This window comes from Octopus bimaculoides, chromosome 5, assembly GCF_046866305.1.
Source record: "Octopus bimaculoides isolate indiv1 chromosome 5, ASM4686630v1, whole genome shotgun sequence".
Lineage (NCBI taxonomy): Eukaryota > Metazoa > Mollusca > Cephalopoda > Octopoda > Octopodidae > Octopus > Octopus bimaculoides.
The window spans coordinates 89,614,940-89,630,132 of record NC_142932.1 but is presented as its reverse complement, the minus strand read 5'-3'; the positions used below and the strand labels follow the sequence as shown (position 1 = coordinate 89,630,132).

Below are 15,193 nucleotides of genomic sequence, written 5' to 3'. Positions count from 1 at the left end.
CAGAAAAAATAGGAACTCATATATTTATATATTTGTCAATAGAGTAGGTATATGTGTATATATATATATATATATATATATATATATATATATATATATATATATATATATATATATATATATAGAAAGATAGATAGAGAGAGAGAGAGAGAGAGGGGGGGGGGAGATTTGTAACGCACATATACTTAACAGCTGTAATCTTCAATTGTCAAATTGAAAAAAAGAGAGATTTATGTAAAGCCTTGGAAAATAAAACAAAATATAAATCTAATAACTACAAATAAGTTTGACAAAGATGTTCTTGAAATAGAAAGAACAGGAAAGAGTGTATCAAAATTGATAATCTACAGAGCAGGACAAAAAATAATTTGTCAATTTACACAGCACTTCCATTGCTCATATTAGAAAATTGTTTCTCTTCTGTTATATCTATTTACACCTAGATGGATAGAGTTACATGCTGTGGGCACTGAAATAATACTGTCGACCTATTGCCTAACTGTCATCTGGAACACTTACAGATTGAGCTATCTGAATGCTTAACATTCAGTAAAATGGAATTAAGAGAAAATATTCTGTAAAAGAACACTAAATGGCTGAGAGTTAGGATCATGGTAAGAAGTTTTGGTACATAAACATAAGTAATAAAATTGTAAGATATAGAAAGGAAGACGATGAATGAGCTGAATGTAGTCTAGCAACTGTGTATAGGCAGAAGAGGAGTGAGCTGAGTGTAATCTGGGGACTGTGAATGGAGAGAAGAATGAGTTGAGTGTAGGGAGAGAATATGTAGAAAAAGGAGAGGAATTTGGGAACAAGAAGAAATGGGATGAGGAATTTAGAAATAAGAAGGAATAGAATGAGAATATGGAAGGACAGGGAAGGAACAAATATATCTAATTTTGTTCCATGTTAACATGGATATGGATGGCTTTTTGCAAATTTGGATGCTTGCATATTGCCTCAGCGATTGTTTCAACATTCAGATCCTTTTCTTTGATAAAGGTAGACTGAGACAAATAAAATTAAGTAGCTCAACACAATAATTGAAGACGTTATATGTAAACCTATGACTATATAATATGATCAGTAGTCCAGCACTTTAACCTAACAAATACTATGCTTCATTGTTTTTAAATTAAAAAAAAAAATCATTTCTTTAACTTTCTAAAAGACATCTCAACGCTTCTAAAAGCAAACTTCGTTTGTTTATTTACGTTTGTCGTAATTTGAATTTAACATATGAGAGCGTCTCATAAAGTGAGATTTATATATCTTAATTTGCAGAGGAATTTGTAGTGGGTAGTTTAGCTTAATCGGTCAAAGCATTGTGACATGTAATCACGGGGATGTGAGTTCGTGTCCACAGCTAGCCACCTACACTTTTCTCTCAAAATAGGGGTAGTTTATCCTGTTCAGGCTATATTATTAGCATTATTCTGCGATTGAGAATTAAAAAAAACAAACACTTCTTTAACTTTCTAAAAGACATCTCAACGCTTCTAAAAGCAAACTTCGTTTGTTTATTTACGTTTGTCGTAATTTGAATTTATAATTCATTAATTAAAACAATAGAATAAATAAATATCAATTAATGAAATGCTATATGATAAATACTTGTAAAATAAAATAAATAAGTACAGGCCTGGCAGTGTGGTCAAGAAGCTTTGCAATCACATAGCTCCCAGTTCAATCCTGCTATCCAGCATGCTGAACACATGTCTTCTATTGCAGCCAAACAATAGAAGACACTTGTCTAACATAACTTCCCTGTGTTAGAATGTCTTGTGAGTGGAACTTTGTTGAGAGAAATTGTGTGAAAACCAGTCATGTATGTATGAAAAGTTCTGAATATGCAAGTGTGTGTGTATTCTATGTTTTACCACATAGGTAGTGTCATGTTCCTTTATGCCTTGTATCTTAGTGGTTCAACAAATGGAGATTGATGAATTAAGTATCACACTGAAGTAAGTACTAGAGACAATATACTCAATTAATAATTTTTGAAGATGATGCTACAGCATGGCTGTTGTCTAATAACTGAAGCCAGTAAAAGAGGATATAAATTAAGTACAATTAAAAGATTATTTAGGATTAGTAAAAAAAAATAATAAGTTCTTTGATTTATTTTCTTCAGTTGCAATTGAACCTGTTTAATCCTGACTCAATAAATATTTGTCTCTAAGTAAAGAATAAATGAAAGCCAAATGGTAATTTATATCCAGAATATCTTAAATGCTTGGCACAAAAGTGGCTTTGAAAACTGCAAATCACTGAAGTGAGAATCTGTTTAATGCCAAAAAATCAAACCAGACTAGGGTAAGATATTAGGAATTGCAAATAAAGTCCATACGATAAATTTAGGTAGCAGTGCTTCATTTTGCCTACCAAATTTCATAAGAATATTTAAACACAATAATGTATGAGTTACACAAATATAAAGAACTGGAATCCAGAGAAGCACTGAGGTCATATAATTGAGTAAAACCCCTCTGTCACAAAATTTCAGGTCTTGTGCCTATGTTAGAAACAATTATTATTAAGAGGAAGCAGTTACAACTGAAACCTGATTCAATGACTAATATCCTTATCTTATAAACTTAGGGCCTGTGTTGTTTCAACCCTTTAGTATTCAGATTACTCTCTCAAATGTAATGCTTATTTATTCGCATTATTTTGAATTAATCATGCATCATCTTGTAGCTAAGCCACTTTCATGATGTGATTGCTTGGTTTCAGAAATACATTGTAGTATAGGTGTGAGAGGCCAGTTTTAACATAAAACTGGTAGGATGTTTAGGCCAGATATAGCTGATTGGAATGCTAAAGGGTTAAGAAATAAAGGAAAAAGAAGTAGTGGATGGCAGCATGCAGAATTGGTAGAGTAACAAATTAAAAGCATTGTGTTATTAAATTATTTTCAAATCCTGCCAAAGTCAAATCCTAGTATTAGTAAAATAAACCATTATCAAAACCAAGGTTAATTTAATACCATCACCAAGAAATGTGTCTTCATTAGAAATCATAATTTTTGTGAATAGAGCAGAGAATGGTAGACACAGCAGTATATAGCTACACGTCATTACATTTTGAGTTCAAATGGAATAACAGACATTTGAAATAATGTAATAACACAGAAGCAAATAGAAAGCAAAAGACAACCTATTAACCTATACATACATTATGAGTGTAATCTTTTGAACAGAGTGTACAAGCACATAGATTTGGTGCATATAATGTATTTAAATTTAAATATTTATTATTATTATTGTTGTTGTTACCACCACCACCACCACCACCACCACCACCACCACCACCACCACCACCACCACCAACAACAACAACAACAACAACAACAACAACAACAACAACAACAACAACAACACCACCACCACCACCACCACCACCACCAACAACAACAACAAGAAGGCTGTGATCTGTTAGAATCATTACAGTGCTATTATGTTTTGAGTTCAAAATTCTGTTGAGGTCAACTTCACCTGTCATTCTTTTAGGGTCTATAAAATAAAGTACCAGTCAAGTACTGGGGTTGATAGTAATGACTAACACCCCTCCCTCAATATTGTTCTTGGTACCTAAATCTGATAATCATCATTATTATTATTATTATTATTATTATTATTATTACTATTATCATTATTATTATTATTAGCTTAGGCAGTGAGCTGGCAGAATCATTAGCATGCCAGTATTTAAAATGCTTAGCGGTATTTCACCTGTTGCTACATTCTGCATTGAAATGCTGCTGGGGTTGACTTTGCTTTTCATCTTTTTGGGTTTGATAAATTAAGTACCAGTTATGCACTGAGGTTGATGTAATTGACTGGTCCCCTACCCCAAAATTTCAGGCCTTGTACCTTATGTAAAAAGTATTATTATTATTAGCTGATACTGGTGCACAGTAGAAAACATACTGGCCTTGTGTCTATATAAGAAATAATAATTATTATTATTGTTATTCATCCTGAGAAAGGGAGGTAATGCCCACACTCCTTGTAGGCCTTCACAATCAGATGAGATGAATTGATGTTCTTAATAGTCTTGCTGTAAAGGATTTTAAGAATTAAAAGCTGAAGTTAAAAAAGAGAGTTAACGAGAAAGAAAGAAAGAAAAAGATAGGGTGGGAATGAATCAGAGACTGACACAGAGTGCATAGAATCAACTAATAAAATTAACAAGCAACTGATTTTGATTCTAAATATTCAATTGTTACAGACTAAATAAACTATTTAAAAAAGTTATCATTTTCTGTTTCGCACATTTTGCCCAAAGTAGAATTGCAAAAGTCAGTCTTGATGTGTCTTGTATATACATACATCTTGTATAATCTAAAAGAGATCCTTTTCCTTAAATGATTGGCCATTAAGTACAATGGTAATTGAATACCAGGTATTATAAGTAGAATTGTCTCTTGCTCCCACTAAGCTAGCTAGTTTACAATCAACATAATTCCCTAAACATCTGCATCCTCCACCCACCAGTAGAACACAGGAATTCTCCATACAGTTTTCATAAATTGTGCATTTGACATTTTAGCTGATGTATATAAATACTGAGAGAGAGAGAGAGAGAGAGAGAGTGTGTGTGTGTGTGTGTTTATGTGTACATGTACATGAGGGTGAGTGCATGTTTACACATGTCAAAGCATGTGGCTAGGTGACCTAATGGTATTGAACTTGTGACTGTAAGGTTGTGGGTTTAATTCCTGAGCCAAACAGTGCACTGTGTTTTTGAAAAGCACTTCATTTCACATCACTGCAACCAATTCAGCTGGAAAATGGATATCAGCCTAGTAGTGTTGCAGTTCTCTCTCTCATCAACCTTCACGTCTTAGATTTTACACACACAACCAAGTCCATACTCTCTCATCGGTGCTGGCTATAGTTTTGTTTGTTTTTGTTTTTTTAGAGATCATTCTAAATCCTGGCCCAGTTGTGCATGTGTTTAGATTTTACTTAAATTCAATAGCAAAACTTCTTTCTTATTTACATTCTGTATAATGCTAATTAAACTAAAAAGGTAAGGCAATAAAAATTCCCAAATGGTCCCCACATTTTAGTACCTTTCATGTATGTTAAGCAGGGTTTGCATCATTAAAAAAAAAAATGTCAAACATTTATACACACATATAAAAGTAAAATGACACAAATAGAAGACTAGAACTCAATACTCAAAAGTAGAGCAAATATGTATGTATATTTAGCTGTAAAGCTATATAAATGAATCAAGGAAGTACAATGAACAAAACATTCGGGCCCTTGATTCACTTACATAGCTTACAGCTAAATTGTGTGTGTGCAGGTGTGTGTTTGTGTGCGCATACATGCGCGCGTGTGTGTGTAGAAGTATCACCAAAGCAGAACTGACATGCAGATAGAAAAAAACAAGCTACATTAAAAAAAAAAAAAGAAACTACAACCACCATTCCATGTACTTGCAGCCATCATTGGTTGGTTGGTTTTGTTAGAAATAAATGAAAGGCAGGTAGAAACTATGTTTTACCTTTAAATTGCTGTTATGTTGTTATAACAAAGTTGTTTTACCACATTGCTTGCTCACAACCATAGATATAAAAGGTTAAGATTTTATCATGAAGTCCATATCATGCAATTATTTCATATAAACAGGTTGGTTGTGTTTCACATGGCTAACTAAATACTAAGAGAAAAAAATTGCTGTGTGTGTATGTATGTGTGAGTGAGAGAAAGAGAGGAAGGAAAGAGAGAAAGAGAGGAAGGAAAAGAGAGAAAGTGAGAGGGAGAGAGAGAGAAAGTAAAAAAAGAGAATGGGAGATAGTGAGAGAGAATTGTTTATAGTTTTTTCCATTGACTTGATCTAAGTGCTGTCCAACCACTGTATATGAAATGGAAAATGGAAACATCTCTTAAGCACCCCACCTGTTCCAAGGAACAGAATTTAATGGTTGTCCAGTGGTATGAAGTGAATAAGAGTTAAATCGCCTGCAGGATAGGATTCTGATCTATTGTAGGTTGACATTCCCAAATGATCAGACACTTATTCCTGATAGCTGAGTGTTGAACTTGGATGATACAAAATAAAGTGGTTGGCCCAAGAACACAATAATACATTCACAGTAGACTTGAGCTTGTAACTTAAGAGCAAGTAGTTCAATATATTATCTGTTGCATCATGGCTCTGTGGCTAGAGCACTGGGCTCATTCATGATGTAGTGAGTTTGATTTCTGGATCAGGCTGTGTGCTCTTGAGCAACATACTTTATTTCATGCTGCTGTAGAAATGAGTTGTGATGTCACTGGTGCCAAGCTGTATTGACCTTTGCCTTTCCCTTGGATAACATTGCTGGTGTGGAAAGCGTATGGATGGGTGACTGCTGGTCTTCCATAAACAATCTTGCCCAGACTTGTGCCTCAAAGGGGAACTTTCTAGGTGCAATCCCAAGGTCATTCATGATCAAAAGGGGTCTTTATTCTTTACCCTTAGTCTATAAAACTGTAAATAACAACAACAGCAGCTGGAACACTATATGACCAACAAGTATTCTGAGTGCTGTTCTCTTATCTAATTATGAGTATAACTTTGGTAAAGATAAACCGGTAAGGGAGTCTCAATATCGTTGCTTGCCTTGTTAGAAACAGCAACCAAAACTCCATTAAACCATGCACAACCATCTTAAAAAAAAAAGATATATGATGCCTGAATAAAAAATGGAATGGTCATGGCAGGATTGCTTTTGACCATTTCTTTTCATTCAGGGCTAACCTGGAACAAAACAATATCAATTTGGAAAGAGAAGACTTGACACATTAACTTCCCTGACCATACATAGCATTAAAGCCATGTGTAGCATATAGCCAACAATGTTTATAATTTTTCAATGTGCACAGTTAAGAAAAGAATGAGCTTTACTAGGTTGGTTTCACCAAGATACAAACATTAGTCTTAACCAGGTATGACCATAATTTAATCTTTCTAATCTTTTATGGTTAGCATGGAAAAGATTGGGCTTTTATAGGTTGGTTTAGTCAAGATACACATACACTGCAGTATATCATGTATAACAATGAGGGAGCCTCCACATAAGTCACTCAACCTATTATATATGAAAGCCAAATCTCCCTCAAATTACACCCGATGTCTTTAAAAAAGAAGAAAAAAATGAATAATGTCATCTTAGATATATTTTGTCTGAAAAAATAAAGGGGTGGCTTGGCTGGAAAGCCTTAAACTCAATGAGTTGGACTAAAACAATGATGACAATGATAACCTTGGACTAAACAATGATGACGTGCATGACAATATAGAATGAACTAGCAGTATGTTTCAATTAATTATTAAAATAAGTCACTTTTAAGATGTAGTTATTAGGCATGGCTGTGTGGTTAAAGCTGTTTAATTACATGGCATGGCACTTTGGGTAAGTACCTACAGCAATTGCCATGGGTTGACCAATGTCTTATGAGAGAAATTTGATAGAAATTCTGTGTGTGTGCACACACACGCATGCACAATGTATATGTATGTTGTGCATATGTAAATTGCTTCAGGTATTTAAGTCTGTAAAAGAGCAATACCTCTCTCTCTCTCTCTAAAAGGATGTGACACTGCTCAGTTTTAGCCATTTCATAAACAGAGAGTGATGAAATGAGTGGCATTAAACTTTAGGGTTGAATATAATTGACTGAAATCTCAAACTTTTTAAATAACACTAAAAGGCACAGGAGTGGCTGTGTAGTAAGTAGCTTGTTTACCAACCACATGGTTCCGGGGTTCATTTTCACTGCGTGGCACTTTGGGCAAGTGTCTTCTACTATAGCCTCGGGTCAACCAAAGCCTTGTGAGTGGATTTGGTAGACGAAAACTGAAAGAAGCCCGTCGTATATATGTATATATATATATATATATATATATATATATATATATATATATATGCATGTGTGTGTATATGTTTGTGTGTCTGTGTTTGTCCCACCAACATCGCTTGACAACCGATGCTAGTGTGTTTAGGTCCCCGTAACTTAGCGGTTCGGCAAAAGGGACCGATAGAATAAGTATAAGGCTCCTAAAGAATAAGTCCTGGGGTCGATTTGTCGACTAAAGGCGGTGCTCCAGCATGGCCACAGTCAAATGATTGAAACAAGTAAAAGAGTAAAACAGTTCAATTAAAGTTTTAATTTTAACATAGCTAGTCCAAACTAGGAAGATACCAGCTTTTCTTTTTAGGACAGTTAAGCAGTTTGGTGACTCACCCCATTTCAATAAATGATGATTATTTCAAAAAAATATTGTAATATTTTTTTTTTTTTTAGTTGAATAGACAAGTTTTTCTTTGGTTATAAATAATACAACTTAATTCAGTCACTTTACTACTGGTGTAAAGTACTTTTTTCTCCTGTTTGTGTATATGTGTGAATGTATAGAGATAGGAAAAAGCAACAGACCTACTGACATGACTAGAACCATAGCTTACCAATTACACTACAGGGAACCTACCTCACCCTCCTTCTCAAATTAGAAACTGAAACCTTTTATTGCTTATATTAATATGTATTAATCACCTTTTTTTCCTCTTTTACTGGTTTCAGTCATTGCACTGTAACTATGTTAGGGCAATACTTTCAAGGCATTTCACTAATTATATCACAGAAGAGTAAATACCACAGGAAATTTAATCAAATATACATGGGACACACACAACAACAATCCCTCATAAACTCAACAATCACATGAAACTAATGCAAAACACAATGGATATATATACTCTGTAAATAACTTAGTGATTCACCATATTTCACGCTCTGTTTTGAGTTCTATTAGAATTAGTCATCTTGATTTTTTGATTAAAGTTTCCAAACAATATATATATATATATATATATATATATATATATATATATATATTGCCACACTTAAGTGGCAATATACTACACTTTATCGTGCAGTTACTGTTAATACTACATTTAGAGAATTAACATTGCTTGTTTTCACCTTTTCGATATCAGTGAAGAATTTCACTGGAAAAGTAGATATAAGATTGCCAAGATTTTATCTCTCTCATCAAAGATCAGTGGCTATCAGACGCTGACGAAGGGAAATAACCCTGAAACCCGGGTCTGTTCGTGCTACAGATCATGATGGGAGGGATAACTTCCCTTGGCAAACAGGACACAGTAGTGTGTCGATAAGCCAGCTGGAGGAGATGTCCTCCTGGGGCTAAAAGCAACAGTAACATCCACCCCTAGGGGTCAGCCACACTTAAGTGGCAATATACTACACTTTATCGTGCAGTTACTGTTAATACTTCATTTAGAGAATTAACATTGCTATATATATATATATATATATATATATATATATATATGGTGGTGGTGCTCCAACATGGCCACACCAACACACACACATTATACATACATAAAACAGTTTTTCATGCAGTTTCCCTTTAAAAAAAATTTACTCAGAAGGCATTGCCCAAAATTGAGACTATAAAGAAAGATATTTGTGCAAGATGCCATATAGTTGAATTGACATAGGAACACCATAACTGCAAAGTGAATTTCTTACAGAGACTGCCAAAACATCATTAATAATCTATTAAATCAAAATGATTGATAGATAGAAATTAACATAGAGTCCAGTTTTCATGGAAAGAATGCCAAAAAACTATATATTAATATTAAATGTTTATGATTTGCTATATGTAGAGAAATATATATATATATATATATATATATATATATATATATATATACACACACACATATATATACATACACATATATATATATATATATATATATATATATATATATATATATATATACATATATATATATATATATATATATATATATATATATATATATATATATATATACATATATATATATATATACATATATTGTGTGTTTGCATGTATTGTTTAATCATCATCATTATTATTATTAATATTATTATTATTATCATTATTAAGGCCATTGGATTGGCAGAATTGATAGTGCTGGAAAAAGGATTTTTGGAATTTATTCCAACTATTTATATATTTTGAGTTCAAATCTCACTAAGGTCAATTTTGTCTTTCAAAGTACCAGTCGGGTACTGAGGCTGATTTAATCAAATATTCCCTTCCTCTCACTAAAAAAAAAATTTTTTAGTTTTCTTTGTCTTATTAAAAACAATTATCATCATTTTAAAAATAGATATTCATATTGAACTTTAGACTTCTAAACAAAAAAAATTAATTTCAATTAAGATAAATGAAATTAATGAGTTTTTAACAGGAATGGAAATTTTTCTTCACTTAGGTCCAATGTTTGTATTAAGTTAATGGGAAGGTTGAATATATTTGCAAATACATGTATTCACGCAAGCACACACACTTTTTGTCAGTTCGTTTTTAACCATAAAAGTTAAGGCCATGCTAAGGCATTGTGTGTATGTGTGTATGTGTTTCTCCATAAAGTAATTTAAAGACAATGATAAACCATAAATGAAAACAAAAATAATTATGTTAACTATTAAATGTAGCAAGTATTAATGAAAGAAATGAATAAATTTGAAAGCCAAAAACAAAAAGAAAGAATAGATGAACCAAGAAACTACAATATCAAACCACATAAAATTAGTACTAAAATAAAGAGGACTTTTCCTAAACAGGGAACCAATTATTACTATTATCATTATACTTTTCAATATAAACTAATGAATCAGGTGTAAAATGATTCACCTGTATTTTCTTGGTCTGGCTGTGAAATAATCATTTCCTGTTCTGCAGTTGTAGTTGTTGTAGTACTAATAGTAGTTGTTGCATTAGCTGTTGTAGTTATTGTAGAAGTAGTAGTAGTAGTAGCTGTGGTATTTGAAGTCATTTGCCAGTTGTTGTTTTGTAGTTCATTTTGCATTGTGTTGACAATATTCATTCTGTGAGTATCATTCAATAAAACTGGTTGAGTTTGTGGTGTTTTGACAGTGTTAACTCCATGAATGCCAGCTGATAAATCTGGTTGATTAGATAATACATTTACACTAACTCCAGATGTGCTATGAGATAGCTGTGACAAATTAGAGGGTTTAAATGGATTTGATGCAAATGTGTTAAGAGGCCTATCTGATGGGATAGCAGCTTTAAATGGATTCATTCCAGAGGTGTTAAGAGATAGATTAGGTTGACTAAATGTTTGAAAGGAGTTGATACTAGACCTGCTTGGAGATATATCTGATTGATTAAAAGTTAGAAAAGGATTTACTCCAATTGTTGTGACATTAGACTGGTTATATATATTTAATGGATTAACTCCAGATATGTTTGTAGATATATCTGGTTGGCTTGATGTTTTAAATGGATTTATCCCAGATGTGTCTGGGGAAACAGAGTAGTCATATCTTTTAAGTGGGTTTATTTCAGACATGCTTGGTGGCAGATCTAGTACAGGAGATGTTTTTGCTGTGTTTATTCCATGTATATGAGGTGGTACACCTGATCTAGCCGCTTTAATAATGCTTATACCTGATGTACGAGGAGGAACCTCTGGTGGTTTAGATGTTTTTTTCACTATCTTACTATCAGATGGTTTATGCAATAAGTCAGATTGATATGAAGTGGAAATTTCTGAGCTGGCAGGAGTATAGAAGGGATTAGAACTTAGTTGGAGGGAGTGAATAGTTGTGGTAGGTCTTGTACATTCAGTTGTCAAAGAAATTGGATTGGGTGAGATGACAACTGAACTTACAGTAGACCTGTCTCCAATTGTGTTAGAGATAGCCTTATTTTCTTTAGAGTTTTCTATAATATTTTGGGGATCAACTTTACTATTTGTATAGTTATTTTGCTTATTTGAAATCCTATGAGACCTTCTATTACGTGAGCACAACAGTTCAGAAAGTAAACACTCTCCATTTAAATTATTAATGTGGTTTCTTATTAGTTCCTTATCAGCACTGTCTAGCCCTTGAATAGTTAAATTTTCATCAATTTTGTATATTTGATTATTTTCTGACTGACAATTACTAGCACTACATGTATCTTGAATATGATTTGGAACTTGCTCTTGAGGTTCAACATGTTCAAATGACTGCATAGGTGCTTGCAAAGAGTATGGCATTGTAAAATTAGGATGATGGCCATCTTTAATTTGATTTAGATTTTTGTTATCAACATGTAAATCTTCAGATTCCACAGGTTGGCTCTCTAATAAATAATCCTCTGCTTCATTACTAGTGTGGAAAGAAGGTACAGATAAGGATTTATATAATCTCTGTCCTTGTCCCAAGTCATCATCAAAATAAATAGCAGGATCATCTGTTGGAAAATGTTTGTAAGGATAAATATCATAGGGGTCATGTGACTGCATTAGAAAGGCTACTTCTTCCCTATCTAATTCATCAATAGGTGGAGGAGAATCTGGAGGTGAAGAATTTAAAACTGGAACTTCAAAATACTGGTTTGGTACATCGAAAAGAGATTCCCTATAAAATTCGTTATTGTCTTTGACAAAACTCTTTACATCACGGATATAAAATACTGGATTCACAGTATCATCATTATTCCTTGCTGTAGAATTCTGATGATCTTTGTCCCCATTTGTTAGAGGTGCTGTGATCTGATTGTAATCATTTTCAGTTTGGAAAGGATTGCAGTTTTCCTTCTGAGAAGATGGATGAGAATCAATGGAAGTCATGTTATTCATGACACTGTCTTTGTTCATTACTGTTAACTTTCTATCATGCTTAAAAGACAGGTTTTCATGTGGATTTCTTGTAGATTCTTCACCATATTGATACTTACTACCATTGAAATGAATATCATTTTCAGTTGAAGATGAACTAAAAGATGATTTATTTAAACAATCATTTGCATGTGGTGAACTTAATGTCAAATTGTTATGAATTGCTGAAATAGATGAATTATTTTCTGGAAAATTTCCATGAAAGTCATTGCTGCTGCTGTTGGTGTTATTATTTTCTAAATTCCTTGAGAAATCAAAAAAAGAGTCTCTGCATGATGATGACCTTGTCAGAACTGGAGAATGCCTCTCACGTTTATTTTCGTAAGGTGCCGATTCAGAACGAATATGTAATGATTGCAAATTTAGGCGAGGCAATGACCGAGCATGTTTTACATGAATTTCATATAAATGTGGAACTTCTTCAATATTAGTCCCATGAATAGGTCGGGGTGTGTATGATCCAAGATTGTCTTTTTTTCTCTCTGTAAGAACCCTTGGTAAAGTATTGTGTTGTTTTGAGTTGGAATCATTTTTGGTAAATTTCAATTTCTGATCTTTGTTCTCATTATCAAGTTGGGTATATTTCATACATAGATTCTTAACTGATTGTGATGACTTTATTTGACCTATCTCGGCATGTTTCACAGGTTGGTTTCTGTTAACACCTTTACTGTAAACTGCAAATCGATCTCTAAAAGGTTTTTGAAGCTTCAACCCTTGGTCATTATTTGGATTCCAGTGATTTTGGACAGAATGTAGAGAGCAATAGAATTCTCTTTTGCTTTGCGCATCATTTAATTCCTGGTAGAGTTGGTTCAGCATGCGAAGTTTTTTAGGGGGAAGCTTATTATAGTTATTGTTGTTTGGTTCAGACACAGCAGTACTAGAAATGCCATAGTGATTCTCAAGAACAGAAATCTGATTGAGTATGTCAAAGTTTTTCTTGAGCTTTAAAAATTTTTCAGATCTTTTCGAGGAATGTAGTATTCCAGCAGCATAAGACTGATAGGTATGATGATCTATACGATTAACAGGGTCATTACTACCAGGTTTGTGCTTGGATCGTTCCTCCTTCATCTCCTTCTGTGAGTTCCATAACTGGGCACCAAGCTGTGAAGCAAACTGTTTGTAGTTTGCTCTATTTTCTTCAAGAAGTGATATTTCTTCAGATACATTTCTCCTATACTGATCTTCATGTGCAGAATCTTTGACACCTAAAAATTTTGATTCATGAGCTAGCAAGCTGTCAGTTTTCACATGATTACTAATATTAGCTTGGTCTGATCTGTTCTGAGACCTATCATTGATAGAAAAATTGTTAGATTTAGCTAACTCCTCCTCAGTAGAGTTTTGATCTCTTGCACCCATTTCAAATCTAGTCATGGTATCATCAAAGGGAAATGTATTTTTAGGCACACTCTTCTGTTGATTAGCTTTAGGGTTTAGAGAGTAAATGTTTGTATTTTCTTCATTACCAGTGTATAGAGAATCACTTGTATCTTTGTCTACACTGAAGAAAGATTGTTGGTTTGTGTCATACTTATACAATGTTGGGCTTTGCATTTTATCAATAACATTACAAATGATGGAGTTGATGAACAGGTAAATGAAAGTATTGGATATTTTGCTAATGTGTTGCTTATTAGATGATAACAGAGGTTGGATAAAGTATAAAAGGTCCTTATATCTCATATTATCATGTGTTTTTGTTATTGTCTGAAATTCAGATATTTAAGAGACACAAAATAATTGGTGCACATTTCTAGGAGATGAACAAGATATGTTTAAAAAAATGGAGCTGGAAGCAGAATCATTAATCTTTCATGAATTATCGTTTGTATATGTGTATAATTACATAGAGCTTCCCAGAGTGGTAGTTATGAAAGGGATTATTGTTAGTCTATAAGCCAGACTGGAATCTAAATAATATTAGCAAATGAGGGGAACAACAGAACACAAGCTTTTCTATTCTGAGCTCTTTCCTTCTTTTTTCTTTTTTGTACTAGAAGGGGCCTGAGAATGGTTTGATAATGGGGCTGGAAAATGATGTATGTTATTGGTTGTCATAGTAACAACAATCATCATAGCACAGTAAATAATTAGTTAATTCTACAGCTCAACTTCATATGAAGTCAAGTAATCAATGTACTATGCTTAATGAGGCGAGCCATGCAAGCGGAGAAACCTGACATCAATAATTCCAAACTCTCTGCAATAAAAAAAGGCAACAAATGTTAGTGCAAGATATTAAAAAAAAAAAAAATTAAAAACAGAAGAACAATCCAAAAGATGCATTTTTTTTGTTAAATTTCTAAAAAAATTTTTTCAAGTTATTGACTTCATGCTTGAAAACAGAACAAGCCATGCACCATCTGAGATGTGTTATTTACAATACATATTAAATTTAAAATGCAGACATGCTAATATAACATCATTAGTAGATTGTACCAAAATTCAATAGTATTTATCATA

General features: G+C 33.1%; 1 protein-coding gene across 50 annotated transcripts in view; it reads right to left on the bottom strand.

Moving 5' to 3' along the window:
- Window positions 1-15,193, bottom strand: part of LOC106869124 (sorbin and SH3 domain-containing protein 1) — a 487,488-nt gene that overhangs the window by 58,954 nt on the left and 413,341 nt on the right. Inside the window, exon 1 of one of the 50 annotated variants that reach the window (XM_014914675.3) lies at window positions 10,723-14,930. The exons of 48 other annotated variants lie outside the window; for them this stretch is intronic. In XM_014914675.3, the coding sequence (XP_014770161.2) occupies window positions 10,723-14,413 (3,691 nt within the window). In that variant the 5' untranslated portion in view covers window positions 14,414-14,930. Of the gene's footprint in view, window positions 1-10,722; window positions 14,931-15,193 lie in introns of those variants that run through there. One more of the 50 variants, XM_014914674.3, reaches the window with a different exon arrangement.